This window comes from Callionymus lyra, chromosome 3 (assembly GCF_982586985.1).
Source record: "Callionymus lyra chromosome 3, fCalLyr1.hap1.1, whole genome shotgun sequence".
Classification (NCBI taxonomy): domain Eukaryota; kingdom Metazoa; phylum Chordata; class Actinopteri; order Syngnathiformes; family Callionymidae; genus Callionymus; species Callionymus lyra.
In genome coordinates, this window is record NC_141820.1 from 40,176,790 (window position 1) to 40,204,593 (window position 27,804).

The window sequence follows — 27,804 nt, forward strand, 5'->3', positions numbered from 1 at the left end:
GGTAGATAGATAGATAGACAGACAGACAGACAGACAGACAGACAGACAGACAGACAGACAGACAGACAGACAGACAGCATAAAACAGGACACTGGCCACTGGTAGACCATGTAGATGTTAAATGATCGGAGCCTCCCCAGAAAGTACAGCCTGACAGATATTCACCGCACACCAAAAATTCCCATGACGACAGATTAGAAAAAAAGAAGACAAAACTGCACTTAATCGAGAATTGTTTGCCTCTCGATGACTTAAAATACATTATTGTATGATGTGACCTGTTTATTGTAAACACATTGTACACACTGTTGAACTTGATGTACAATTTTTGATGTGCCTGGTCTCTTCACAAGAGTCAACATCACTCTTATTGTAACCCAGAGCCACGATTATTTTGGAATATAAATAAGATTAAAATATCAAGCGTTTTAACCTGGTAAATTATGTACTTATTCCACTGTTGAACACTGAGATGAATCATAAATAAATTCTAATGAGGGGTTTGATTGTTTTCCATACATTTCCATTTTAATGAAATCATAAATCCATGAAAATCACAATGTAATTAGTCAACAACAGCAGGTATCCGACTTTGATCTCTTTCATGTTTCCGGGAAACAATGCTATTTTGTTTTCAAAACAACTGAATATATTCAAAAAATTATTTTTCCTCATCTTTTTTCATTTCCTTAAGTGGCAGTGTTTGAACTGCACAACCATGCAGGCTTGGTGTTTGGCTGGTTCGGCTCATCACGAATGATGAATTACATCAAGAGAGGTTCCTGCCATTGAAAATTTTGACTGCTAAGAGGCGAGTTCTGCGATCCAGAGCATCAGTGCAAGATCTGTGACTCCTTTGTGACCCTGGTCTAGAAAGGCGCTGAACATATAACCATTACTTACTTTCTTACTTACACCAGCTGGTGATGATATCCAGCACCTACTGGCCATTTAACTTATATTTTCTATACAAATACGTTTCAAATAGTTAAAGAAAACATAAAAAAACATTACCAGTAAATGTTTTTCAATTCACTGCTTTGATGCACAAAAAGAACATCTCGCGTTGAGCCTTTCCTTAATGTATTTTGTATCATTATTTAAAAAATTGAATTGTTACTTGTTAACTTTTTTGAGGTAAAATGGTAAAAATGAATGAAAATGAATTATCAGACCAGAATTGTATTCTGAAGACCAATTTCCTTCAGCATGATGCATCTTTAGAATTATTTTTTGCTATATATATTATACTTTCCCAAAAAGTGTTATTATCAGAGCAGGTTTTAGGTCATACTGTCGGATCGTAGTCATCCTTAAGTTCGAAGTTGGTGTCGGGATCAGTATGAATATAACTTTGACTTGTCCTCCTTCTCCCCTCACGCTCTCTGACGAAAGGATGGCTCTCGAACACGTCTGTGATAAATGACTCGTAAAACCACATTAACGTCAGTTTAAATGGTGCCCGTGTGTCGTGGCTCTGCTTCACAGATTCACACAGACAAATAGGGAGATTTGAGAAGAGAAAAAAAAAGGGAGAAGATTTTAATTCGGTGTGAGATGGCAATGGGTAAGGACTTGTGTTTCAAGTGTGAAAGCGATTGATGGCGTGGGAGGGGCCTGCAAGATCCCGCTGAGAAGCTTGCAACATCGACTTCCACAGAGGGAGAAGGAAGCTGAAGCCAGGGCTGGTCCAGATGGAGGTAAAGAGCAGAGGAGGATGACCGGATAAGACTGAACAAGTAGTAGCAGACAGAGGAATGGAGAGGAAGAGGTGGGAGACTAGGCTCGGGACACCCTGGATGGACAGGACGCCAGTCTGTCGCAAGGCATTCACACACACACTTGTACCTAAGGACAATTTCTCTAAGTTCCCAATCAGCCTTTGTATGTTTTTGTGGGAGGAAACAGGAGTGCCCAGAGTAAAAACAAGCCACACAGAGAGAACATACAAAATCCACAGAGAAAGTTGGCTCCCTTGCGACCCGGAAGCTAACTTGCAACCTTCTTTCTGTTAACCACTGTGGCACTGTGCGACCCAGATGTTTTTTTTATTGTCTTTAAATCATCAGTTTTGCTCTCAGTTTATTCAATCATTGTCCTGCAAACCTGTTCCACAGCTCACCAACTTAATGTTACAACTTTGTCATCAGCCCTGCTGATGAAAGAAGCTGAGCAAGGACAACGTTGATCACACACAGATGACTCAGAAACACAACGATAATTCAGCTGTCAGACAGGCTGATAATTGGGGTAGCACCTCAGGGTGGCGCCATTATTGGTCGAGTAGTCAATGGGCCATAAAGTGACGCGTGCATGGCATCGTCATGGCAACGCATGGACCAACACAGACACAGTCCACAACTCTTCCTTGAGAGTGGGGCAGTTGGTGGTGTGTACACCAGAACTCATCAACTGAGTGTCGACTAGAGAAGAAGTGAAAAAAGAGGAAAGCCGCACACATGCACGCACAGACACACATACACATAATGGTGTAACCTGCAGACTCCCACACTTACTAGACTATCACACACTCTCTGCACCACATGTGGCCGGCCGATGAATCTGAATAAATCAAGTTTAATCCTTTTGTCTGAACTCACCCAATCGCACCTCCTCCTTGCAATTTTCACTGTACTCCTACCCTGTCTTGTAGCAGATCATTTTAAATATTGTAATAGAGTCTTTCTATAATATTATAAAAGGTATGAAACAACAAGTTTTAAATTGACAAAAGATTGTAAACATTTACTTATCTTCTTGATATTCCTAAATAAGGGGAGCATGCAAGGGTGATGTTTTATGTCACAACATTAGAAACAGTTCAAATTGTCATTAAATCTGCATCTGCAGCAAAACATAATCCATCACCTGCTGTTTACTTGTCGGACGACGTTCTGATCATTATAATAATTGTAACTGCTGCCACGGTGAGAAAGCAATCGTGTAATTTATGATTCACTCTTTAATTTACAGCCAACATCTGTTTGTGTGTGTGTGCGTGTGTTATTGTGTGTGCTTTTCTCTCGAGCTGTTTAGAATTCAGCATTTTTCCTCTCTAAGAGTCATCGTGGACTGAAAGGTTAAACCTTTTATCTTGCTGATTAGAAGATCAAACTGATGTTGTAGTTCCAGGCATCAATGATATTAAATTATCAGCTGGTTTGCCAAGGGTGTATTGTGTATTTGGTTCTTTTTGTTTACAGTTTTAATTGCAATTGTCTTCAAACACACACATCTCTTACAATTTAAAGAACTTTTTTTTTCACAGATAGTGTAGTGCAATTAATATCAGGATATATTTATGAAATAATCCTCTACATGTCAATAGCATTTAAAAAATATAAAAAATTGCAAAAAGCTATTCACCACCATTTCGACCTCTTGCTGCTACATTCTTTTGTCCCCACCTGATTAAGTTTGCCATCATTGTTCCAATTACCAAAAAGAACACAGCGAACTGCCCTATAGGCTACCGTACATATACTCTCACAGTTACTAATCCTCTCCCACATTTAAGATGCCATTCCTTCGGACCCGGAATCGGTTTGCATACCTAACAAACAGGTTCAACAGAGGATGCAGTAATAACAGCTCTTCACACAGCACAACCTCACCTGGACCAGAAGAATAGCTATGTGAGGATGACGTTTGTTTCTGCTGGGCTTTTAATCAGTCATCCCCTAGCTGGTGAATCATTTATGCAATGTTGGCCTTTGCAGTTCACTGTGTACTTGCATTCTAGACTTCCTGAGTAAGAAACCCCAGAAAGACAAGACAGAAAACGAGGTGGAGAGCTTCAGGTTCCTTGGCCTCCACATCTCTAACTCACCTGGTCCTCATATATCACCTTTCTGGTAAGGAAAGCCCAACAGAGACCAGAAAGAAAAAGGAGAACTTCCACACCACCTGCTCAAAAGTCAACCATTAAGAGCAGCCTGACCTACAGCTGCACCTTGTGGTTCACCAGCTGTACTGCAGAGACAGGAGATCCTTGCAGCGGGTATTCAGCCGCCTCAGTGACATCTAACCTTGCAGACTCCAAAAGAAAGCCAAGGCACTTTGTTAATTTTAACCCAACTTTTCCTGTTCCTTGTTCAGGACAAGTTTTTTTTTTCAGTATCTCATAATTTGCAATGTCTTTGAGTATTTATATGATATCTATAATAGTTTTGCACCCCTTCCCCTTTGTATGCTTGAATTTACTTCAGGCTTGAAATTTTGAAAGACAGAATTCTATATCATTCCATTATTTATGGAAATATGATGATTTAGAAAAAAGCTTCAATTGTTTATTATCAAACTGTATATTTGTGCTTAAACATATATATATATATATATATTCCTCAAATGTGGGAGTCTCGACTGCATAATACCTGGTAGTGTGTAACTGCGTTCGCGCTCTCCCCTGATTCTTCTAAACAATTTCCCGAAGGAGACAATAGATCAATACAGTCTGTTTGTCTGTCTGTCTGTCTGTCTGTCTGTCTGTCTGTCTGTCTGTCTGTCTGTCTGTCTGTCTGTCTGTCTGTCTGTCTGTCTTGTCTTTACTAGATGTGTGACTTTAAAGATATTTTAGTTTGTTAATGTTGGACAATAAGGTTAATTTTATTACATTTGTTGTGAGAAAAAACACCAAGCAGTCAATTTCCCATTTTAAGTTTTTCCTTGTTTCACACAAGACGCAACAGTTAGCCCACTTGTAATGAAACCAATAATTGTCTCACACTCTCTTTGCATAGCCATCACCATTCCACTGAAGCAGTTCCACCATCTTGTTTCATCTACTCCAGTTGGTATCAACAAACAAACCATCAACAAACCCCAGCCACTCACCAGGGGGAGCCGTAGATCCTGAATCCCCTCACAGTGACCTCTGAGTCCTGCAGGTAGATGCAGTTGGTGAGCAGAGACTGGACGTTTTCGTAGCTCTCGGGCTTCAGCTTGGACGCAGAGGGAAAATAGTAGAAGTCTTGTTTGATCAAGTCAGCCATGAACTCCTGGTCGAAGGTCAACTCGTGGTTTCCTGCGATCACGATTTTGATGTCGTACGGCAGTGTGCCTACAAGACAAAAAAATAAAATACATTTATTATTGTTTTCATTTATTTGGCATATTTACATATATTCACCAGGAGACTGACATGAGGAGAAGCGAACATGTGACTTCCAATCTTCCAATCTATAACTGAACTAATGCCACAGGGAATAACTCTCAGGATCTGAATCAGGACATTTTGAAATAGTGCAAAACCAATTTAAATCGAGTAATTTGAGATTTTCTTTTTGAGGAAAAACAGAATCCATGCTTTTTAAATGTAAAAGTTACAAATGTGGGTTTTTGTCACCCAGACATCTTTTTAATGAAGCACTTACTTACTTACATCTCCTAATATAATCTCCACTGGAGGTGGCAGATGTTGTCTGGAGAGGGAACTTTTAGGCACACACTTGGTGACTGAGCTTCTATCTATGAGATGAATGTGGATCAGACTCTTGGTTTACAAGGGTCAGGTGATGGCAGGATGCAGGCGCCTATCAAGACAGTGTAGTAGTGGCTAAACAACATTAACCTCATTATTTACCTGATTCTAGGTGTATAAAAGATCCCCTCTCTTAGCCTCAGCTGTTTTGTGAGGCCGGGAAACACATATGGACAAATATCACAAAGCAGATCAACAACCTTTGACCTCCGTGAGAATTATTTTATAAATTGTTGGACATTTGGCAGGGTTTTTTTGTAACTTAGTTCATAGGATATGCAGTTGTGATGTTGAGAGTCTCAGCATTAAATGCTATTCCCAACTATCTTTAAATTGACACAATACTTGGTCTGGTCGGTTAAAGATGGTCGTGAGGACGTAGGATAGGAAGACTTGCGAAGGAAGCAAAGGAAAGGTGGAGAGATGAAAGAGAAAATAAAGGATGACATGAAACCAATTCCAGACAGCTCGGCATTCACATGCAACAAGGCTTTCTCATTGTTTTCCATTTCCAGCAAATCTGTCCATCTGTCTGAGCTTCCCTCCATCAGTCAGGGTCTCAACCCAGCGCACCAGTGGCTTCTGTTTATAGACGCAGAGCTGAGCACATCTGTCGGGGGATCTTCATCTGACAGGGAAATGAATGATGGTAGGCAGCTCCGGTTCTAAGTGTGAAGGCTATGACGCTGAATATTAAACTGGCAATCACTCTCTTTATTCCTCTAATCAAACTCCTTCAATTGCGAGTGTCCTGCGTTCAATAGCTTTAATTGGCGATTCAGAGTTCGGCCTCAAATCGATCTGCAGCCATTTAAGCTAACAGCAGCTGCCCTCCTTCAAGTTAGGGTAGGTGGGCTGAGAACAGCAACATCTGGGGTTCTCCTTTGTTAGGTATAGAGCTCCATCAGCATGGCGTTTTCCTTTCACTGATGCCAGGATGCCGTGGCACGCAGCTGAGCGAGAAACCGTAGTGTACTGCGCCTGTGTGTGAATTTATTGGTGAAAAGGAGTAATTAAAGTGAGCTTTAGAAGCGTCTGACAGTTCGGCGACGGCTCTGTCACAACAGCCAATCACGGCTCTGACACCCAGAGAAAGGGACAAGGAGGAGGGAGAGTGGCAGGAATACTTTGGGAAGCCCAAAAAAATCCTGGAGTGTAAAGGAGGTAAGAAGATGAAAGCGGCTGTCACAAAATGCCCATCGCTGCAGTTTGGGCAGCAGCTCCCTCCTCTCTCCCCCCTGAACGCTGCTCACATTTGTTTGGCTTGTGTTGGGTTGTCAGGCAGACGTCAAATGCCTCATAAAAGAGGCGTTGCACCTCCACCGAGTCTATCTGCATAATGTTTTGAATTCCAGGGTGTCAGAATTTCACATAGTCGTCCCCGGATAAACCAAGCTTTCACAAAAAACTCTACTTAACAATAAGAAATTGTTAGCATTGATTGGCTTCCTTTGACGCCCGTGGGGTCCTCGAGCACGTACAGTCTGTAGTTTTCGCCAGAGAAAAAAAGCTATTTTTGACAGTGTGATCGATACGTTTTCAAAGACCGAAGTCAAATATTGAGCTATACATGAGATGGCCAGACAAACAGATAAATAATCAGTTATTACACACCAAAAACTTTTGTAACGACTCACAGATTCAGGTTTGTTTGATGATTCATTTTGATGATTATTCACCGTCTTACCAGTAGATCAATGTGCGACGATGGAGTCATGAAAATCAGCACCTCCAAATCTCAAGCTGCTCCCCACATATCAGTTGAAAAACTACCTTGACTCAGGCAGAGAGTCAGTAAAAAATGTGCAGGCAGAAAGCATCATCTCAGGTTTCTAAATCTTTCTGAATTAATTTGGGATATTCCGTCAAGTCAGGAGGCACTCAGAGCTAAAAACACAGAGAAGAGAAACCTGTGCAAACGAAGCAAATCTTTGACTTTTTGCATCTCTGCAAGAGACTTTGAGCGAGGAAAAATCATAATATTCAGATATAATTGAATGTAAATGGTGGTATCAAGGTTAATGTTAGCGATCTACTGACAGAGTCAACAGTTTGAAAAACAATAGCTGCTCCTAAACAAGTTTATTTTATTGAGCAAGACATGATGATTCTGAGGAAATCATTGGTTTAAAAATGCAGTTTTTACCAAAAGTAAGAATATTGACAGGTCATTTTGCATGACCCACTTATTTAATTCATACCTCCTTCATAATATATTCTTTATTTACCCAGACCAGCCAGAGGAGAGAAATCTTTTCAGGCTGTTGCTCCTAAGCTTTGGAACGATCTTCCTCTCTCTTTGCGCTTGATGGAGTCTACTGACTCCTTTAAGAAACATCTTAAGACGTTTCTATTTGTTCAGGCTTTTCCTTGAATTTCTCGAACTCCTGTGTTGTTCTCAGTATTATCTTGATCTTTAAAGTATGTACTTTTTTGAGTATTGTTTTGATTGTTTAAGCGCTTTGTGACCCTGGTCTCGAAAAGCGCTATATAAATAAATATTACTTACTTACTTACTTTATTTGTATACAAATGAGAGGAATAGGTACATGAGAATGAACATCATCCATCTTTATATTTTGGATGAATAATAATCCAGCTATTTTTAAAGTTGAGTCAACTGCAATTCTTAGAATTCAGAACTCCTGAAGCAAACTTAAATGTTTAACATAACATGACCAGCATAAACACAAACAGCGTAGGGATGAAAAAAACTATTTAAGGCTATATCCCTTAGAGATCTGGGATGCAGATAGTTCCTTTTAAGGGCAATAGGTGTCAATGAAATCCGCAGTAAATTAAGAATCAGTCCAACTACTGATTCTTAATTTAATGAGATTTACAAGCATTCCACACATAGGCCTTCATTGGCGCTCGTTTGAATGAATCCACCGCTCAATAACTACTTAAAGGTTATTTATACACCAGGTAAATCGGACCATGTACTGTTCTAGGTCAATAAGATGTTTAGAGCATTATCAAATGAGCACAACATCAGTGTATCACTGAAAATATCGCTCCGACTATGAGTCTGTGTGGTTTCCACGGCAACAATACATGTTTCCTGCATCGAAAGTTAGTAAAGACAAAAAACACACAGAGAAACAACCACAGCCAGCATTTAAGCAGCAGCTACGTTACATTGAGATTCGCGATTATATCAATGATAATAATACAATAATGCAGCCCGGACCGCCGACCCAAAGCGTCAGAATCCTCTTTGACTCCCAGGAATGAGAACCATGTGGAGTCAATCATTCATCCAGACTTACATATCGAGGATTTAAAGAAACTATTATACAGAAAGGCAGTATAAAAAAGTTATATTGTCTGTTGCATCACAGACAATATAACTTGTGTGGCCAGAATAAATGCCTTTATCTACTGACTCCTTCAAGAAACATCTTAAGACATTTTTATTTACGCAGGCTTTTCCTTGATTTTCTGGAACTCCTGTGTTTTTCTTAGTTTTATCTTGACATTTAAAGTATATATTGTTTTGATTTTTAAAGCGCTTTGTGACCCTGGTCTGGAAAAGCGCTATATAAATACAAATTACTTACTTACTTACTAACTTTAGTGAGGAAACAAAATCTGAATGCACACGTCTATTTTACAGCTGCGACACACACACAAAAGCATCACTAATAACCTCATTTAACATTATTTAGGAAAATTGCATGTACTCACGTAGTTAATGGACTAAAATATGTGGACAAATCATATGACTGGGGATGCCATAACTTTCTTAACGATGTCTAGCTTTTCTTAAAAAGTATTTGATAGTAAATATGCAACCAAGTTAATTTCTTCTCCTACTTCAGCCATTGTGGGTTGTTAATAAACACACTTATGCTATATTCATGGTTGTTTAGCTAGCAACATTTAGTTTGTTCCTATAGCTAGCGTGCTCTCTGATTAGCGAATTAAAGGACTGGAATACTCCTATGTCATTGTACGCCTTCGGCGAAGGCCCTGGCGTCGTCAACTCAAAATCTGCTAGGTTGAAGCGTCAGTCTAATCGACACCTATGTTGTGCTTCAGGGCCCGCAGAACTGACGGTGAAGGCCTCCAGGCAAACTAGCAACTGATGATGCCTGAACTCATTTCATTGTTGGGAAGCAGCGCGACCAGGCGAAAGCTATGAGAGGAAAAAACCATTTGGGATGACTTATTAAATGGCTATCAATGGAAAAAATTATATTATATTTACAAATATTATAATTAAAATAAGTCTGTAATTCCAATATTTCTTAGGCCAGCAGAGAAGGTTTTGCAGGCCCTGACGGCTCACCACTGTTAAGTATAACGTATGATTGTGAATAAGAAAAGCATTTGAGCAGATGTCACGTCCAAGAAAATCTGGTTGTTTCCTATAATAAAAAGCTTTCATACTTAAATTATACATACAACAGATATGAATGCTGTAAAGTATGTAATTGTTCTCTGCTGTCCGGTAAAACTACAGCACAAGCTGGTACAGGCAAAGCCACAGCGGTCGGTGACCGTCTCAGTCGCAATAACCCTTATGTTCTTGTACACTTTTTCTTCATTGATTTATTCTGATCAGCAAATGTTGCCCCATGCAGTACCAACAACACTTTATTTCTCTACCTCATGTTCTGTAAATTGTTAATTTGTTGACCGATTACAGTGAAAGTTTGAAGTCTTGGCTTAAAAGAGAAAAAATGACCACATCAGATCAGGGAACCATTAAAGAACCGGTTGAATCGGTTCTCATGATACAGTTGATTATTTTGTTTTTACAAGTTACCTCATGTATACTTTGTTTTCTGCTCTCTTTGACAAACTTTAGTTTTCCATTTCCCCCAAATGACCTAATGCGTTTATAAAGAATGTAACAGTTCACAATAATATTATTGTGTATTCCAATTTCAGCCAGTCAAACTCTTGGGGCTGCAGTAAAGTCCTTTGAAGAACAACTGGGAGTATTCATTTCCTTCCCTCCAGTGAAATCCAGAGTGAAAAAGGTGTTTGTGAAACAGAAAATATAACTGGGAAAGCTGTTGGTAAACAATAAATAAAATGTGTCAGGAAAACAGCGCTTGTATTTCTGACAACGCAACTATTCACATTAATCCTTGAGCAAATAAATGCGATCAGTGTCCTCCCGGAAATTCAGCAGCGTGAGCAGTTCCATTGGCGTAAAGTTTGACTGAAACTGTAAACCGTGAGACATAAAGCACAGAAGGAATATAAACGTGCACCAGATGGATACCAAACACACACAGACACACACTTGCATACGAACAAATGACTTAAGGAAGAACAAAGTGGGGCTGAAACAAACCATCTGATGGAATCCTTACCCAGAATATACAAGATCATTGGCGCTGACTTCGAGATTATGATGTGTCAGTTTGAAGAACATTACAAATAATTTGTTCAAATGCAAAATGCTCCTGGTAGACATTAACAACCCACCACCCCTGCCTCTCTCAAAGCAGAGAGGTTGTCCTTCAAATCTAAGCCAGATCAAATATACTATCCCTCCCTTAAAAAAAGGAATACAAGCCACAACAAAACAGTAACAGAGGGGAGTCATCAAAGGCCACTAGTCTCAAGCAGGCGAAAACAAAATACAGCTGAGAAAAAACAACAACTTGCACTTGCATTAATGTTAAGGCCACAAAATCATTTCAATAACTTTTTCTTAAAGTTTGCCGCTTTTGCATGTGGCAACAAGTACATTACCAATAAAAATACCCCCAAACCACCACTTGGAATGGTTACTGGTTTGGAAGTGGATAGAAATTTGAGAAAGTTATAATAAACTGTGTGAATGATCATTTTTTAAAAGCCACGTTAAATATCCCAATGATTGAAGTAGCTCAATATATAAACTGAGAACATTATTGTAAAGACACAATTCAACAGTCTTAACAAGTTAGTTTATACTGAGAACAACATCAAAATCATATGTAAGTTTCAAAACATCATTCATCATTCAAATATTTGCAAGATAGATAGATCATGAAAAGAAAGAGTAGAACCTTCCCAGAAAAAAAACACAAACTAAAGCAATTCTGAGACGTCACTATCAACCTTTGTACAACATAACAAAAGCATAATGGTCTTGTTTTATCTCTATTTAGCTGCTCTGTTGCGAAGCTCCAAGAAACTCAAGACAGGAATCAATGATCATATATACCACACACACAGCTTGGGTGTTTGTTGTTTTCTTAACCACCGCCTCCTCTGTTATAATGGACAAATCGACACAAGAGAAAATAATTACGTTTTGATGTCTGTTGAGGACAAAAGATGAAGACGGAACAGTTGGTTTCGTTAAATGTTTAAGAATTGGACGATTCTGAACAGAAAAAATGATTGAAAACATTTATTGTGCTGCTTCACAGAAAATCAATCGGAAAAATAGGAGTATCTTTCATAATCATAATTCATAATTTTTGTGCCTGAAGACAGAAGACAAAAGAGGACAGGACGTGGGCAGATGTTTGGTAAGTGGGGTGTGCGATAAAAAATAATGCCTTGAAAAAAACATTTCTTCTCATCATTCTTTTTAAGAGAAGCTTTTGAGCATAACACTATTTTAAATGTGATTGACAACAAAAAGGCAGAAAAAAAGTAAAATATATATATATATATATATATATATATATATATATATATATATACATATATATATATATATATATATATTTCTTTAATACTTTTTCACAACATTATATATGGGCAATTTTATATATATAGTTTTATGCCAATCTAAGTGTCATAAAAAATGTAAATACATGTACACAGTTAACATTTTCTTATTGATAATTAATAATATATTACAATACAAACGTTTCCTTTATTACATTTTCTCTACATGGTACTTTTTTAAAAAATATACAAGTATTGAAAAAAGACTCGAACATTCTGATTATTCAATAAAAAATGTATATTTAGAATGTCAACGTTTTACTGTATGAGCTAATATTTATCAGCAAGCTAACAAGAAAATAAGTTGTAGATTACCAACAAAAAGCTACACAAATGTTTAAATATATCATGATTAAAACGAAATAAAATAAACGACTTTTGTTGGATTTAATTAAATAGGAATTAACGGTAAATATAACGTCATAAAGAATTGTTAAAAAATATTTTTGTTATCATTTATGATCAAAAGTGTTATTTATAAGATGACATACAAAAATGTCATTCATTAAGATATAAGTTATTATATTCATAACATCCCACATTCTTACCTTCTTCTTACGACAACATGACACATATACAGCTCAGTGAAACATTTTGCTTTGCCTCCTTATCTATATCTAGCTTGACACTTTTTTTAGGAATAGAAAACAAATTGACTTTTTAAATTTTTGCTTTTTTACCCACTTTTTCTACTCTTGTTCTCTTTCAATCCCATCTCCCTCTTTGCTCTTTTATCAAACTCTGCCCTTTAGGACATCTCGTAGCTCGCTGTAGCCACACAGATCTCTGGAGTGCTCACATGCTGGCTGCTGTGCTGAAGTCTCTAGCCAGCAGCCGGCAGGTATGTACATGAGAGCGGGACTGGGACACGACCTTACGGTTTATGTATTCCTGAAGCTCTTACAATTTCCATGTTTGCTTGGGCTCCCACAGCCACCGCAGGAAATCTCCCGGAGTTTGGCCACTATTGTTCCCAAATGTTATGGGTGGTCTTTTCTTTGAAGGGGAAAATCCATGCTTGGCCCAGAGCTCTCACATGAAGAGAGGGATTACTGCCTGCTGCCCGCGCTTGTGTGAGTCAGTGTGTCGACTGGAAAGAAGTCAGAATTGTGTCCCTAGACAAGTTAATAGGAAACTCTGTGTGTGTCTGTGTGTGTTCACAAAATAGCCAAAACAAAATGCCAAGAAACTATAGCAAAATGTGTGCACACTATAAAAATAACAGCCAATTATTTGTTCCAAACCCAAAATGATTCAATTATTACAACAGAGCTCCAGGAGTTAGCGTCGCTCTGCCACAGCATCCAGTTAGTATTTCCATTTTGGCTAACAACTGAAAGCATCCCCAGTGTAACGACAAAAAAATAGTTTGCTATCTTTTGCTGCATTTAAAAGCACTGGAAGTTCAGAATCAGTCACACTTGCAATCGACTTCAACATCCTTCTTTTTCTTTTATAAAAACCACCCCTTCCTGATGCTGACGTCTGCGCTCCCATTCCACCTCCTTCCCTCTCTTCTAGAACTAAATGGAAGCTTCTTCCAGAAGTCTGGACCTTAGCAACTGACCACTGCTGTGAATGAAATTCCGCCAACATTGTCACTTTAACTCCTGTGTGATCCGTCTTGTAAGTTGTTGACCTCAAAACTCAAGTTGGAATCTGTTTGAATTCACTCATTTGTTGTGCTTATGGTTTTTTGAACCATCACCACTCTATAATGTTACAACTGATGTAAGTTTGATGCAAGAATCCTTCCTGAAGGATTTTTTGACTTTTCTGGGCAAAAGAAAATAGAAGATAAACCATTTTACAGGCTGTAAATCTGTCAAGGACTGTCATACGAACATATAACAATAACAATTCCCTTGAGTTGTAAAACTTCCATAAAAGATGATTCACAAATCATAGAAATGTTAGAAATTAACATTGATTTTTTTTAAAGAGGTAAATATAGCCATCATCTAATCAGGCCTGGTCCTTGAAAAGGAGTTTTAGTTAAGTTTTGTTCCTCTAGTTCATCAAAAAAACACTTTGGATGACATTTTCAATACAGATGATGATGTAAGCCTCAATTATTTTACCTTTTCAAAGCACAGACGCCAAACTGCTCTTATATATCTACACTTCGGCTTTTCATTTGCTGTCACAGCTACTGTTTTCTTTCCTGAACCGCCTGCTGATTCAGTCATCTTTCTTTCTACATTTTCACCACAAGATTCTGCTCTGATTAAAATTGCATGGAGACTAAAAGCTTCAAATTGGTTGGAGGAACTGACGCTAACTTGCAAGCAAAAACCTCAAGATAAAAGTAAGAGTGAAAAAACACTTGCTCATCACTTCTGTAGAACTTCTGAAAGGTTTGACCTGGTAAGATTTCCTCTTTTAACAAATAGTTCAGCATGTTTGCGGTGTATTGTTGAATCAGTAGGAAAATATTTGAATATCTGAATGTAGTCATGTAGAAGAAACTCAATGAAAAAAAAAATCAAATTCAATTCCTGGCAACCCATCAACACATTTTAAAAACACTCTTTACAGTTGGCTGTGTCTGTGAAACAGGTCTTTCAATCTGGGTGTTGTGTTTTAAATGATAGAAGGAGTGTAATAGACTTCTATTTCAGGAACTTCAAGTCCAAACAGCAGCAGCAGCAGCAAAACAATGTTTAACCGTGACTAAGAAAAAATTAAAATATGAGTTCAATAATAATATGAGTTATATTATGTGTGAAAAACTTTGCGCCTCAATATGACAACGTTGGAGACAGTTTGAGCCAATTTGAGCCAAGATTTTAAGTAAACAGAAAATTATCAATCTTTGCTGTTTCATACTCCCAAATAAATAGCATAGACAAAAATGTACATCCAAATACCATGGTGCTCGTCTGTAATGTCCATCTTGTATTGAAGCCTCAACCAGATACATTTTTTCCGGAAACAAGTCTATATTTTACTTCTGGTTTATACGGCTTGCTCTAAAAAGCACAGATTACGCTGAAAATAATCCCAACTCCTAGTCGACATGTGGGTGAGTAGAAAAGAGCGAAGTTTGAATTTTGGATGAACTAGGACCTAAATGGAAAACATGTTCTAATATGAAGCATTTTTATTTGATGAACTTTGTCTTTGTTGTACAATTGCGTTGATATAATAATATAATAAGTAAAAAACAAATGTATGCCCTTTCCCCCAGTGTATGTCATATCAGTAATCAAATATTTGTGTGCCAGTGCTGGATTCTAAACCATGAAGGGGGAAACCGTTCATGCTCACCTGCCCAACCCTGCTTCTGCTTTCCTGTGACACACCTGCAAAAAAACAGCTGCTACTTCTGACTGTGGTCGCTGCTCTTTGGTGTGAGCAGTTGACCCCTTTGACTCCTGTTGTAGTTCTAGTTAGTAACTAGTGGTTTTCCACCTACTGTATATCTCTTGTATATTTAACGTTTTGTGTGAACAAGGCTAACAAATTATTTGCATTGGAACAGTTGAGTGGATCATTTATGATGAGTTATGATCAGTGCCAATGATTACGACGTCTTTCCACCGAGCAGTCTGGGTAGGTCCATCACAGAAAAAACCAAGACCATTTTTTGTATGCTCCGATATATGAGCATACAAATCTTAGTTGTTGTTAGCAAGATCCTCCCCTGAGGGGTGGGCAGTTCTGTGCTTAGTGTGCTGAAAGAAAGTACTTTTAGACGTGGGACTGGAGAGAGGTGTTGGTCACTTTTACAAAAAGGCAGGATCAAGAGTAAACAATACTAATAAAACGACTAACAAGTAAACAACAGGCCATCTGTCAGAAGTGCGACACTGCTCAGCATTAGTGTGATGCACCACCAGTCGTCCTCGATGGGACATGTTGAGATTACCGCTGAAGACTTGAGCTTCGGTGAGTCTTTATCACTGTGTGCGTAAACACAGACATAGCCATTCAAAGGGAAGAGGCTTCAAACTTGACAGAGCTGATGTTCAAAGACAGCCAGGCGAAAAGAGAAGTGCAGATAAGTCATAATTCATTTAGCGAGTGTGTGTAAGACCGTGTGTGTGAGCAGAAGCTGATATGTCACTTAAAGGAGAAACAAAGAGGAGTGCTGACTAAGTTAAAGACACATAACAAGGTCAAGATGGATGACTGTGAGGGAGTGTCTTCCTACCTCGTCTCAGAGGTAATACTCCCTCGTATCATTTACCCCAGTGCCCACACACTGCTGCACGGCTTCATGCATACACAATCACGCAAAAGTCTAAACAAAAGCAGCTAGCAATTATGAGATGGCGTACACAAACACCACTTACTGTGCGGCGCTTCCGAAACACACATTTTATCAGCAAACAGCAGCACCTCTTAACACCTCACACTGTCCTCAGCCGGCACAATGGCCAAAACACACACACAAACACACACAGAGGGACAAAGACGGATTCGGCAAATCATCCTCAGACCTTGTAGGTGGTCTCTCTGTGGTCTCTCCTACACTCTATCTCTGCCGCTTTTCATCCTGTCAAGCTTCACTTCCACATGCCGTGTGACGCCGTCGCCTCCAGGATAATGTGTTTGAAGATTACGCTGCAAGTTTTGTGCGAACAGGACGTGGGCTTGTGATGAAAGCTGATGAATTAAACTACTGGCTAGACGCCAGCTGTGCAATATTGCTCTTTCAAGAGTCGTTTATTGGTGCATCATTTTGAGCTGTATGAGATTGATTAAATTAAAACAAAATTATTCCAGACAGTAATTCATCAATTTACACTTGGTTGACTTGTAGAGTTTTCTCTGCTCATCTTGAAGGTGAAACATTTATTAATAGAGGAAAGTACTTTATTGAAACTCTGGCTAACATCTATTTAGTGAACAACACTTGAGCTAAGTAAAAACAGAGACTCCATTTAGCTGGACTGCATCTTCGCTCTCATTTAAAAAATGGCATCCACAAGATTCAAAGTCTTGGGGCTCTGGGCTGACGACTAAATTCTTCCATATCTTGTGATGAATTTCATGTGACCGTCTACATGTTTAGTGCTACAGCACTAACTAATTAAATGTTAGTACAACTATTCTTCTTTGCTGTTGAGTAGCTCAGACTTGGACTCTCTTTCTGCATTAGCCAGCAAAAGCTAAAGGTCACCAGGTATTGCTTAAATCCACTGGAAGGAACAGACTTGTTAGTAAAAACTTTGAGGTCAAAAGGTCAAATGAAGGAATAGTATATTTATTGAGTATGAGGTATTAGGCAGACACCGTTTCTTTCTAATGTTTAAGATGTGAACACAATGAGCTGCTGCTGTCGGCACCTCTGGAAATGTTTTGGGAAACAAACAAAGATTCATTAATAAAGATGAAAGTGCGAGGTTTGACTTCTAAAGTTGTGATCTTTTCCCTACTGCCCTAAGTTTCTCCTCTTTATCAGCGCGCCCTTGATTTGTTTAGAGTTGGGGTATTTTGAACAGGTTTCCATTGAGGGTTTGCCTTTGAATCTTTAATATCAGAAAACACAAGAGTGGTGCTGTAAATCCTGTTTGCTGCAGAATAAAACTACACTTTGTGACATAAAAGCACCCTCTTACGACCACGTATCAGCATTTACAAGTGACGGCATCATGACTGGGAATCAGTCTTGACGGTGCTGTGCTATGTAGAGCAGGATGAATAAGTTTAACTGGTCATAACTTAAAAAATGATTATATCTTAGATCTGAGATGTCAGAAAATCATGACAAAAATATTGTACCGAGAACATTGAAGTAAAATGGCTAGAAAAACTAATTAACCAATAATTTAAACAGTATCTTGAATGAATAGAAATTATATTGTGAAATAAGAAAAATGTTACAAAAGAACAGAAAGACAAAAAGACATCAACTGATGAACAAGTAAATAACTTGACTTTGTAGTTTAAAAGGTTTGACCGTAGTTGAAAACTCTACGATTGTGTGTTAATGAGCAACAGTTGTTGCACAAACAGCTGAGTTGGGTGAAACGGTCAAGTGTAACAATAGATTTGATGAGAAAGCGATCTGGGCTGAGGGGGCAGAGGAGGACAACAAAGAAAGGATGAGAAGAAGTGGGAGAAGTTAATGGGAGTGAACGACAGGAGCAGCAGAAAAGACAGCAGTCATGTAAGTTTAATGTGCTCGCTGTTACTAAGCTAAAGGGAGAAAACTGTGAAGAGAGGCAGGGATGCTGAGGAGGGGGAAATCAGGTTCAGATGGGTTGGTGGGGGTCCAGCCCCTGATACACACTCATGCACACACACACACACACTCTCTAACAAACACACTCGTATTTAAAGTGCTTACATGGATGGCATCATGGCTACTGCTTATCAATTATTCAGCAGGAAATGGGAACGGAGCAGAGCTGGCAATACATAAAGAGTTTTGGATTGAATACACTGAATACAAAATCTTTGACTTAGTTTACCTTATATGCGATTATAACCTGCTTATTCATATCGTTATTTGTAAGAAGTTGGACATCAAATGTGTTGATGAGTAACATGTAATGACATCATTTTATGATAGACATGTATCATGTGCGAACGTGTCTTTGGAGGAATTGGAGTTAAGGACATTCTTCCCTCCTATATCTGTCGATGATCATTTATCGATATGTGTTTTTCTTTACCTCGCTCATGCCCTGGGGTTATGATTCAAATTTAAAAATATTTAAAATGTTAATTTATTCAAACTAGACTGTGTATTTCCAGCAAGTACCCTGAGGAGCAAATGAGGTGACAGAACAAGTGTGTTCCTCTTCAATGCTGTGTGATTCAAACTCTATTGTTTCAACAGATAAAGCTTCTTATCTCAGATTTGAATTCTGTCATTGTTGTGTGTGTGTTGCAGTACGAGTGTGCAAACAAAGGACTTTAAGATTTAAAGAGGCTCTCTATTCGACCCTGAGCCAACTCCTGAGCACAATGAGATACATATTTAAACACACTGTTGGTCGCAGTGTGTTGCGTCTCTGCCCACACCAACCATCACCTGGTATAAATAAAGAAGCCCCTCACAACACACATAAACTGACATGACGCTGAAAGTCTGATCATAGAAGCCGTTATTAGAGAGAATTGGACTGAAGCCTGAGGTCTCAGTTACGTTGCTTTTCCTTCTCTCACCTGTCCCGCACCATCTACTGTAACTGCTGTTTAGAAGCTGCAGCTCTTCAATCTGCAATTGTTCCATCTTAACATGTGACGCAGCATCAAATGAACATGGAAATGTGTTGAGACGAGCAGTGTCCGTAAAGACAATGGGGCAATAAAGCTGCACTGTGATTTACCTACCTCAAGGAATCATCACATCATGTGCAATTTACATAAAGCAACACTTTCCTCTACGGTTTTATTTGAATTCCTTGATGTAATACAACTTTCGTTTCATGCTGCCTTGCTTCTTTTCATTTCCAAACAGCATGCAAATGTTGAGACGTGCTCCTCACAGCAGATGAATGCTTTAATTTAGTTACACTGACATCTAAATTAATATAAACGTCAGGGATTTTATCATGGCTTTCCTACTTTTCGAAGACTTGATGCATGAGGTAATGATCCATGCAAGAGAATAACACCTTGAAGCAAAACAAGAAGATCAAATTCTGATCTGATCTAACAAATGTATCAAAATCATGTACTTGTATTATAGTCTGATTCATTGTTCTAATTACTTTATATTGCACACGACCCATCTATGCTGCTACAAACAGTAGCATGTCTGTCTCACACTTTCTTGATCCTTGGATGAAATTATGTGCAAAAGAATTGAGACCCTACAACCAATCAAGGTTTGTACCTTTTTCCTTACCCATCGATCTCGGTATGTATTTGCCAACCCTTTTTATTTTTGTGTCATCCCTGTATGGAATGTCACGATATCATTATTTACTATCATTTGATATTGGTATACTGTGGATGTACGAATTATTAGAGCGGAATGTTTTATTAAAAGATTGTCAATAAAGTCATAACTCTCGCGTGTAACATGTGACTAACATACAGGAAAGAAAACATATTATGTCCAAAATCTCTGTTATTATCACTACAATTTCCTAGGTATCTATGTGAGCACTTGAGTAATTATTATCAAGAAAACATGGAAAATGCGTTGATCAGTTCTTTAATTTAACTCTTAAGATAAGATATTTTTCTTCTTGTCATTATATTTGTACAAACAATTGTGCCTTTAGCTGTACCACACATTCAATTAAAAAAGACATGGAAGAAAATGAGCTGCTATGATCGGTGTTTAAATGACTATAGATAGGTTGTGACCCATGAGTTATGAGCCAAACACCTGGATACACATTATGTTGTAGCATATGTACAAAGCTTAGCGTGTATCAACATATGTAACTTATTTCACAATAATGGAGGTGTTAACAAACACAAGTTCTGACTCGTGACTCGTGACACACACACACACACACACACACACACACACACACACACACACACACACACACACACACACACACACACACACACACACACACACACACACACACACACACACAAAACAGTGCAATTCATTCAGTGTTGATCATTCAGATCGGGAGAAGAACGACCACCATTGCATCTCTGGTTTTCTAAACAGATGAGATATTATCATTCATTAGGCTGTTACAAGACCTAAAAGAGATGCTGAGAAAAGCATGAAGGCAGCATCACTTGCAAACCCCAACCATTCCTGCAAAGTATTCAGTTAACCACCGATCTCTGCTGCTTTTCTCGACAGTGGGACATTTGCTGGAGACAAAATGAGAGTTTCATTTCCTCATTTCTACATCTCTGTGTGTGATTGTTCTCTTCCCTTGTCCTCCCCTGCCTCTCCTCCTCTCTTCTCCCCCTCCTGTAGGACTCCCTGACAAAGCCTTGAGCAGCTGCCAGCAGCCCCGATGAGCCGACCGACTTCCTGCTAAAAATAATAGCGGGGGGAAGAATCTCCTCCACCGAGCAAGTGGGGGAGCGAGTTGGAGAATGTGGCAGAAAGGAAATAGAGCAAAGGATGAAAAATAGGCAGATTGGGCAGATGGTGTAACTTGTTTGAAGAACGCTTCCTCCGAATGAAAAATGCTAAACCTGCTAAATCTCCTCTGTACACACGGAGCAGCAGGATCCATCTACATACTGAGACAATGTAGGAGGACAAAAGAAGAGCAGTCCTGATTATAAATATTTATATACAGGACAACATTGGAGGAAATAACCAGAAAGTGCAAGAGAAAGTGACTTCAGAGGCAGCAGCAGGCGAGTTTGGCTTTATCTTTTCTTTCCTGTCTTCCCCGCCGCCTCAGTCTCTGCTGGAGTGCATGCGAGCGGATTCTCAGCTCACGTTCCCCGCAGCTCATATGTTTGTGTGTGCAGGGAGGAGAAGGACAACAAGTTCTTCTCCTCATCTCCCCCTTCTCACTGCAGCGGACGCACAAAAGGCGTCTACCAACAGGATTCTGCGGAGATGACACAACGATGAGATGATGATAGACGGATGAACAACGGTGACACATATACGCTCTTCCTCTGCAGGTCAAACCCTCCTGGGATCACTTTGATAAGATACAACTACAAGAATACTCTTTTATTTTCAGTTCATGATTTCTATTCATTTCTATCATCTTCTTCACGTGTTTCCGCTGTGAGAGATGATATAACTGATGTTGTCTTTGGGAGTGACTAGATATCAGAGATGAGCTCATCATGGGGGCAAAGATGTTTGTAGGGAACGTTTGGGAGACCAAATCTGGTAGTTCTGACTCAGGGGCAACATCTGCTTTTAAAAAGTGAAGCTAATAAACAGTTCATCACGTGTCCACCAGAGGCTGGCTGCATAAGGACTGGAAGTCACGTAAAAAACCCAGCCAAAAAAAACGGACATTTAAAAACGAGATGGCTGCAACGGAAATTTGGCTTCAAAATAGGAAACAACCTATGAGGTTCTTGAAAGAATTCGAGGAGGATATGATGAGAATAAGCTTGGGTGGATGATCAAGAAATAATAAGATGTAGGAGACTGACTGATGGGAAAAGACCAAAGAAGAAGAGGAAATATAGTAGATGGGATGAGAAGCATCAGGACAGCAGAAGACAAGGTAGACAGATAAGACACAAACACACAACTAAAACAGGACTGGACGCATGAAATGAAATGCCAGGCGATGATAAGACAAGACACATGAATATCTTGTGACATGAAGTCACAAGATATTGAATTTTGATTTCTGGGTCCGCCCTTGTGATGAAGCGTGAAAAAGGGTTGGTATACACAAAATGTAAAAATGATATCAATTTATTATCTTGAATAAAAAATGTTTTTTTTAATGAAATCGAACAAACGCATATTCTTCAGAGAACTCATAAGGAAAGCCGAATCTTGTTTTCTGAGAGCTCTGTACCGTGGTGCTAAAAAAAACAATCTCTCATCACATCGAGCACCAATTTGAATATGGTTGTTCACGCAGGAAATTAGTTAAAAAAGTGAGGTCTATACAGTGAATTTACAAAAAAAACACCGTTAAATAGACATCAAATCGTGATTGCTTCTCTCTCTTGACAACAGATGTTTATCTTGGAGGTCCAGAGTCACAAAGATTGCTTGACCAGCGAGCTTATATTATATACTGTATATAGATATTACGAATATCAGCAGTTTTAATTGACAGCCGACTGATTCAATTAGATCTTTTAGCAATGACTTATAAAGGGCTGGTCCAATCAAAGCGTTCACAAAGATAAATCTTGGGAACGTTTAGTGTTGAAGTTGTAAATTAATGTATTTTAATGAAATAAACCGCCAAAGCTCGTGGCGACAACTACATGACAGCGACACGCAAAACTTGTGTTTAAGAGAACAAATCCAGCCCATGAGTTCATATTGTTTGATTGCATGATGAATTTCATTAATCTTATTCATATAAATGATCTGTCCATCTGGTTATCTTTACTAAGTTGTGACTGATTTAAGGATTCTAGGTTTATTTCCTAGTTTATTTTTTTCTCAGCAGCTTTTAAATCTGAAAAAAAACTTTTTTGTGGAAAACTCACCATAATGTTAAGTTTAATTTTTCATTAAAAAGCCGCACAGGACTACACTGCTGCTTCCATGTTCAACGACGTTTAGTCTTTTAGGACCCTTTTTTACTCACGTAGGTATGAATCAGTATTAATTGAAACCCCTTATTAATGAGTAACATTTGCCTTTATCAACAACAGGAATTGAAGGGCAACTAATGTGTTGATTTAATTGTCTCTTAAATAGATCTTGGACCATGTTACAAAACTCTCTATTTATAAAGATATTTAGATCAGAATTCTTAAGCCACACAGAAAAGAGGATATTAAACTACCATGAACTTTATTATCATAATAATTAATTGAAAGCTAAAATAGAACCTGGTTAAAGCAATATTTAAACTATTTTTTAGTTTACATTAAGTCATTATGTTTGGGTTATTCAATATAACAATGATATGTATTTGTAATGAATTACTTTCTCATTAAACCATCCTTATATGCATTATTAGAAGTAGATTTGCAAAGCAAATCCAAATAATATGTATCTCCCCAAATATTTCCTATTTATAAATCAAACAGTATTTTACATTCAGTAATATGACATAGTGTTGATGTTTTTTTTTAAACTTATTTTTCTTGGTCTTACTTTGTTTCATCAAATACTGTTATTGGATTCTTTATCTTAATTTCACAATTTACAGAATAGAATTGTTTATGTCAACAGAAGTGAATGTAAATATCAATATTTAGTTGAAATTAAATATTTAAACATTTTATTTCATAAAAATCAGCTATATATTACTAATTATTTGTGTAATTCATAATACTACTAACTACTGAAAAAGTGCTGACCTAGCCAGTCGTTGAACTTCTTGACCTCGGATGGAAGCCCAAGTTCAGTAAAGTCTCCTGCATGGATGAACACGTCTCCGTACGGCATCTGGATGCTGTCCGTGCGAGAGTGGGTGTCGGAGATGCAGACGAAGCGGGTGTATCCGGGCGGCTTGGGTGTGTCGTGGGGCATGGGGTCCACCCTGAACAAAGAGAAATGTGTAACCAGTCAGAAGTTTAATGAAGACGAAGCGGCTCCTCGGATACAAGAAAGTCTTGGCGCCGACAGAGACAGAAATGAGGATGGTGGCAGAATCAAGCACATATATAAAGAAAGACAAGTCTCCTGTGGGACTCTGCTAAAGTGTAGATCCACCTGCTCTCAAGAGGGAAGAGCTGGTGAATAACCGTGGCCCACTTTAGTCAGCTCTCCTCCAGGTACAACAACACCCAGATCTCACGCTCCTCATCCTCCTCCAAGAACCCACATACCACAGGGGAGAAACACTTTTTTACTTTCAAAACTAAATTAAAAAATATAATTCTACCAGTCTTAAAACAAATATTAAAACCTCTCTTTTCACAAATTGCAAGTTTCATAATTAATTGAATGAAATTATAAATAAAGCTTTTATTAACTCCTTTTTGTCGAATACATTTTTGTTTTCGTATCCACAAAAACACAACTTGGTGTGTGTGTGTATGTGTGTGTACAAATGACACAATCATACACATGCATAAGGACTAAAAAGCCAGCAGGTAGCACTCTATATGTCAGACAGAAAACCACAATTAAACACACATGGCTTGCACAAACTGGTACACACAAATAAAATCAGCAATTCGAAAAGGAAGAACAGAGCTACACATATAACACACAGACAAAGGAGTCATCAGGATAAATTGATGTGTGCGTGATGTGACACACAGACACAATCACATGGATCAGCAGACATACATTTAAATACACAACATTACACACAAGAAAGAATAATAATAATAATAATAATATTAATAATAATACACAGTGTAGTAGATTGTGTGTCTGGCGCTCACATGTGGACGTGTGGTGGTTGAAAGCGTCCCTGGTTGATGTTGTAGAAGGTGAAGGCCTGTGTGGGGTTGGTGCTGTACTCGTCCACCTCCACCACGGTCCGGCCTCCTCTCTGGCTGTGGCTCTGGGACTGCTGCCGCCGCGCCGCCATGATCTCTGACAGGGTAAAGGCCATGACTGGAGGGGCTGAGGGTGTCTGCAGGGCGGCACAAGGTTCGGGCAGCAACACGGCGTATCAGTTCTGAGCTGATAGCTTCACACCTGGAGTCAGACCTTCAGGGAGTGTGTTGATAAGGAGAGCGGAGCAGAAATCATCACTTCCTGGATTGCTCTGATCAACACCTAAGACACAGAAGAAGAGTGGCGTGAAGCGTGTTACCATCTCCACCTCTCCAATCTCTCTCAGTCTTTTCTCATATCCAAGGACTTCTTTGTGTGATTTGCACCTTATTTCCATGCATGTTAGTAATGAGGCTGACGGCCTGGTCATAATGGGATACAGACACTCTGGTGATAATTAGGGGAACAGGCGATTTTGGCAAAGTGGCCCTGGACCAGTGTGCCATGTCAGTGTGCCATCCCAGTTCCTCGCTCGCCGACATGACAGATACACGCTGCGCCTCATGCAGACAGTTGGATTCCTGTCTAAAGACTTGTCAATGCATATTTGTAAAAACAAAACCAAATGCTGGCAGAATTAAGAATTAGAAACAATTCTTGAGATTTTTACTAATTTAATTCCGTTTGAATATCCACTGAACTCAATGAACGCATGCTGAGTTTCACTCATTCATCCACCTATTCTACATTTTAAGATGTTCTTGATCGCTGTAAACATGTTCTTTTTGTCATACCTCGTCATGTCAGGTGTTCCCAACGGTCTTATTAGTGGTCCTGACATATCGTGTCTAGTATCAATTCGACTCACCGTTGTTTCTTGTGGTGTGAATGTATTGACACGGCTCATCTTGTGTTGCTGTTCACTGTTTAGTGCATTTAAAAAAAAAAAAATAGATCTTATTTTGAATTTTCTCATAAGTCTTTTAATAAGTGTCATTATTTTATTCAAGCTAAAATCTCTCTTGATTTGTCTTTTTCCACTTTAACACGTTAAGCTCGTCTTCCTATGTTTTGAGTTTGCTCTTTCTTGCATGGAAACTGTTTGCTCATTTTAACCTGTTATGTTTTTATTTCTGCTGCAACTTTGTTTGTATTTTTTTTAATTTAATTTAATTTTCTATTGTTTTAAGTATTATGTCAGTGTGTTGCTAAACATAAACCCAATTTAAATGTCCATGTTTTCCCTTGTTTTGCTGTGGTTTTGTATACATTTTTTAAATAATCTTAATAAAACTTTGCTTCATCACATGTTTTGCCCTGTAACATCTCACATGTTACATGTCTTTACATTCTTCTTCTTCTAGTGCTGGTTAAAACCTGTTTGATGTGTTATATTTGTTTGTAATCTGATATTATTCCACGTCAATCTAAAAAAAACACGGTCCGTCCAATTTATCTTTAGTCAAAATCTATGGCCGTGTGTGTGTCTAATATACAATCAAAGAACAGTTAAATATAAATTATTTTAATTTGATGTTTCTGTTTTATTTATGTTTAGTAAGAGCATTTTTTTTCAGTTAAAAAAAGGCATTTTAGGAGCAAGTTTAATTTTTAGTTAATATACAAATAGGAGTCTTTTGATTCAGGGTGTGTTGTGTTTTATTTATTATTTATTTTATTTATAACTATGCATGCAAAGGTCAGCGTTGGTTCAATAGAAAATACCAATTGTGATTTTTTTTTTTCAAAACAAAATCAAATAATTTATGACAATATTCAGAAAGATTTATGACAGTATTCAGAAAGAAAATTTAATTGAATTTGAAAGTGTGTAATGTAACGAATATGTATTGAATATTATCCCGAAGAAATCGCGCTCTGCTCAGTCTACAATTACAATATGTTTTCCAATGACATGTTAATATTAAAAATATTGTACGACGAAAAAAGTACGTTTGCTGACAGATATTCTTAATAATAATAATCATCATCGTATAATTAAGGACTGAGTATTATTTCACTTAAACTTAAAGCAATAAAACACGTGTTTTTGGTTCAAAAGTTTCTCTCAAAATCTAGAATAAAATGTTTTATGAACCAGAAAAATCTCTCTTGTGCATCAGTCTCTAAATCATCATCCTGCATGTAAACCAAATTTGTGTTGTAAATGCAAGCATTAAAAATTATGCACGCGCATGCGATCTTGCACTACACGGACACACACCGCTTGTAGGTGAAGTGGAGAAAACTTACCGCAGCAGTGATGGAGGAGAGGAGCTGGAAGAAACGACGAGAGTGTGAGGAGCGATGCTTTGGTCAGGAACATACAGAGTAGCTCTCTCTCTCTCTGTGTCTTCACCTTATTTTCCCCACGTCCCCCCTTCAGCATAATCCCCTCTCTCTCCGTACACTTGCTTCCCTCTCTTGCTAGATCTCCGCCTCTTTGCATCTTTCTGCTCATCATTGCCTTCCTCACAGTTGAACTCAGAAGACAGAAGCTTCAAGTTTCTTTCCTGGTACTGTGGTCACTGTGACAAGAACTACTCTGACCTGCTGAGATGACATCGACGCTCAAAGCTGTGAAGTAGTTTACAAACAGGACAGGACTGGTTCAAAGTTTCTGCCCACAATTTTCCCCTCATTTTAAAATAAATTTGGGAAATAAAGGAATGCTACCGTTTAG

The 27,804-nt window shown here is 38.4% G+C and overlaps 1 protein-coding gene across 2 annotated transcripts in view; it reads right to left on the bottom strand.

Annotated features, from left to right (window-relative positions):
* Nucleotides 1-27,485, bottom strand: part of mpped1 (metallophosphoesterase domain containing 1) — a 50,156-nt gene extending 22,671 nt beyond the window's left edge. For both annotated transcript variants that reach the window (XR_015710775.1, XM_087787982.1), the window contains exons 1-4: nucleotides 27,375-27,485; nucleotides 25,064-25,403; nucleotides 24,029-24,210; nucleotides 4,834-5,059 (exon numbers count right to left, since the gene is read on the bottom strand). Coding sequence is in view for 1 of the 2 variants with exons in the window: in XM_087787982.1 (XP_087644108.1) it covers nucleotides 4,834-5,059; nucleotides 24,029-24,210; nucleotides 25,064-25,236 (581 nt within the window). In the remaining variant the exon portion in view is untranslated. The remainder of the gene's footprint in view (nucleotides 1-4,833; nucleotides 5,060-24,028; nucleotides 24,211-25,063; nucleotides 25,404-27,374) is intronic.
* Nucleotides 27,486-27,804: the final 319 nt, after the last annotated feature.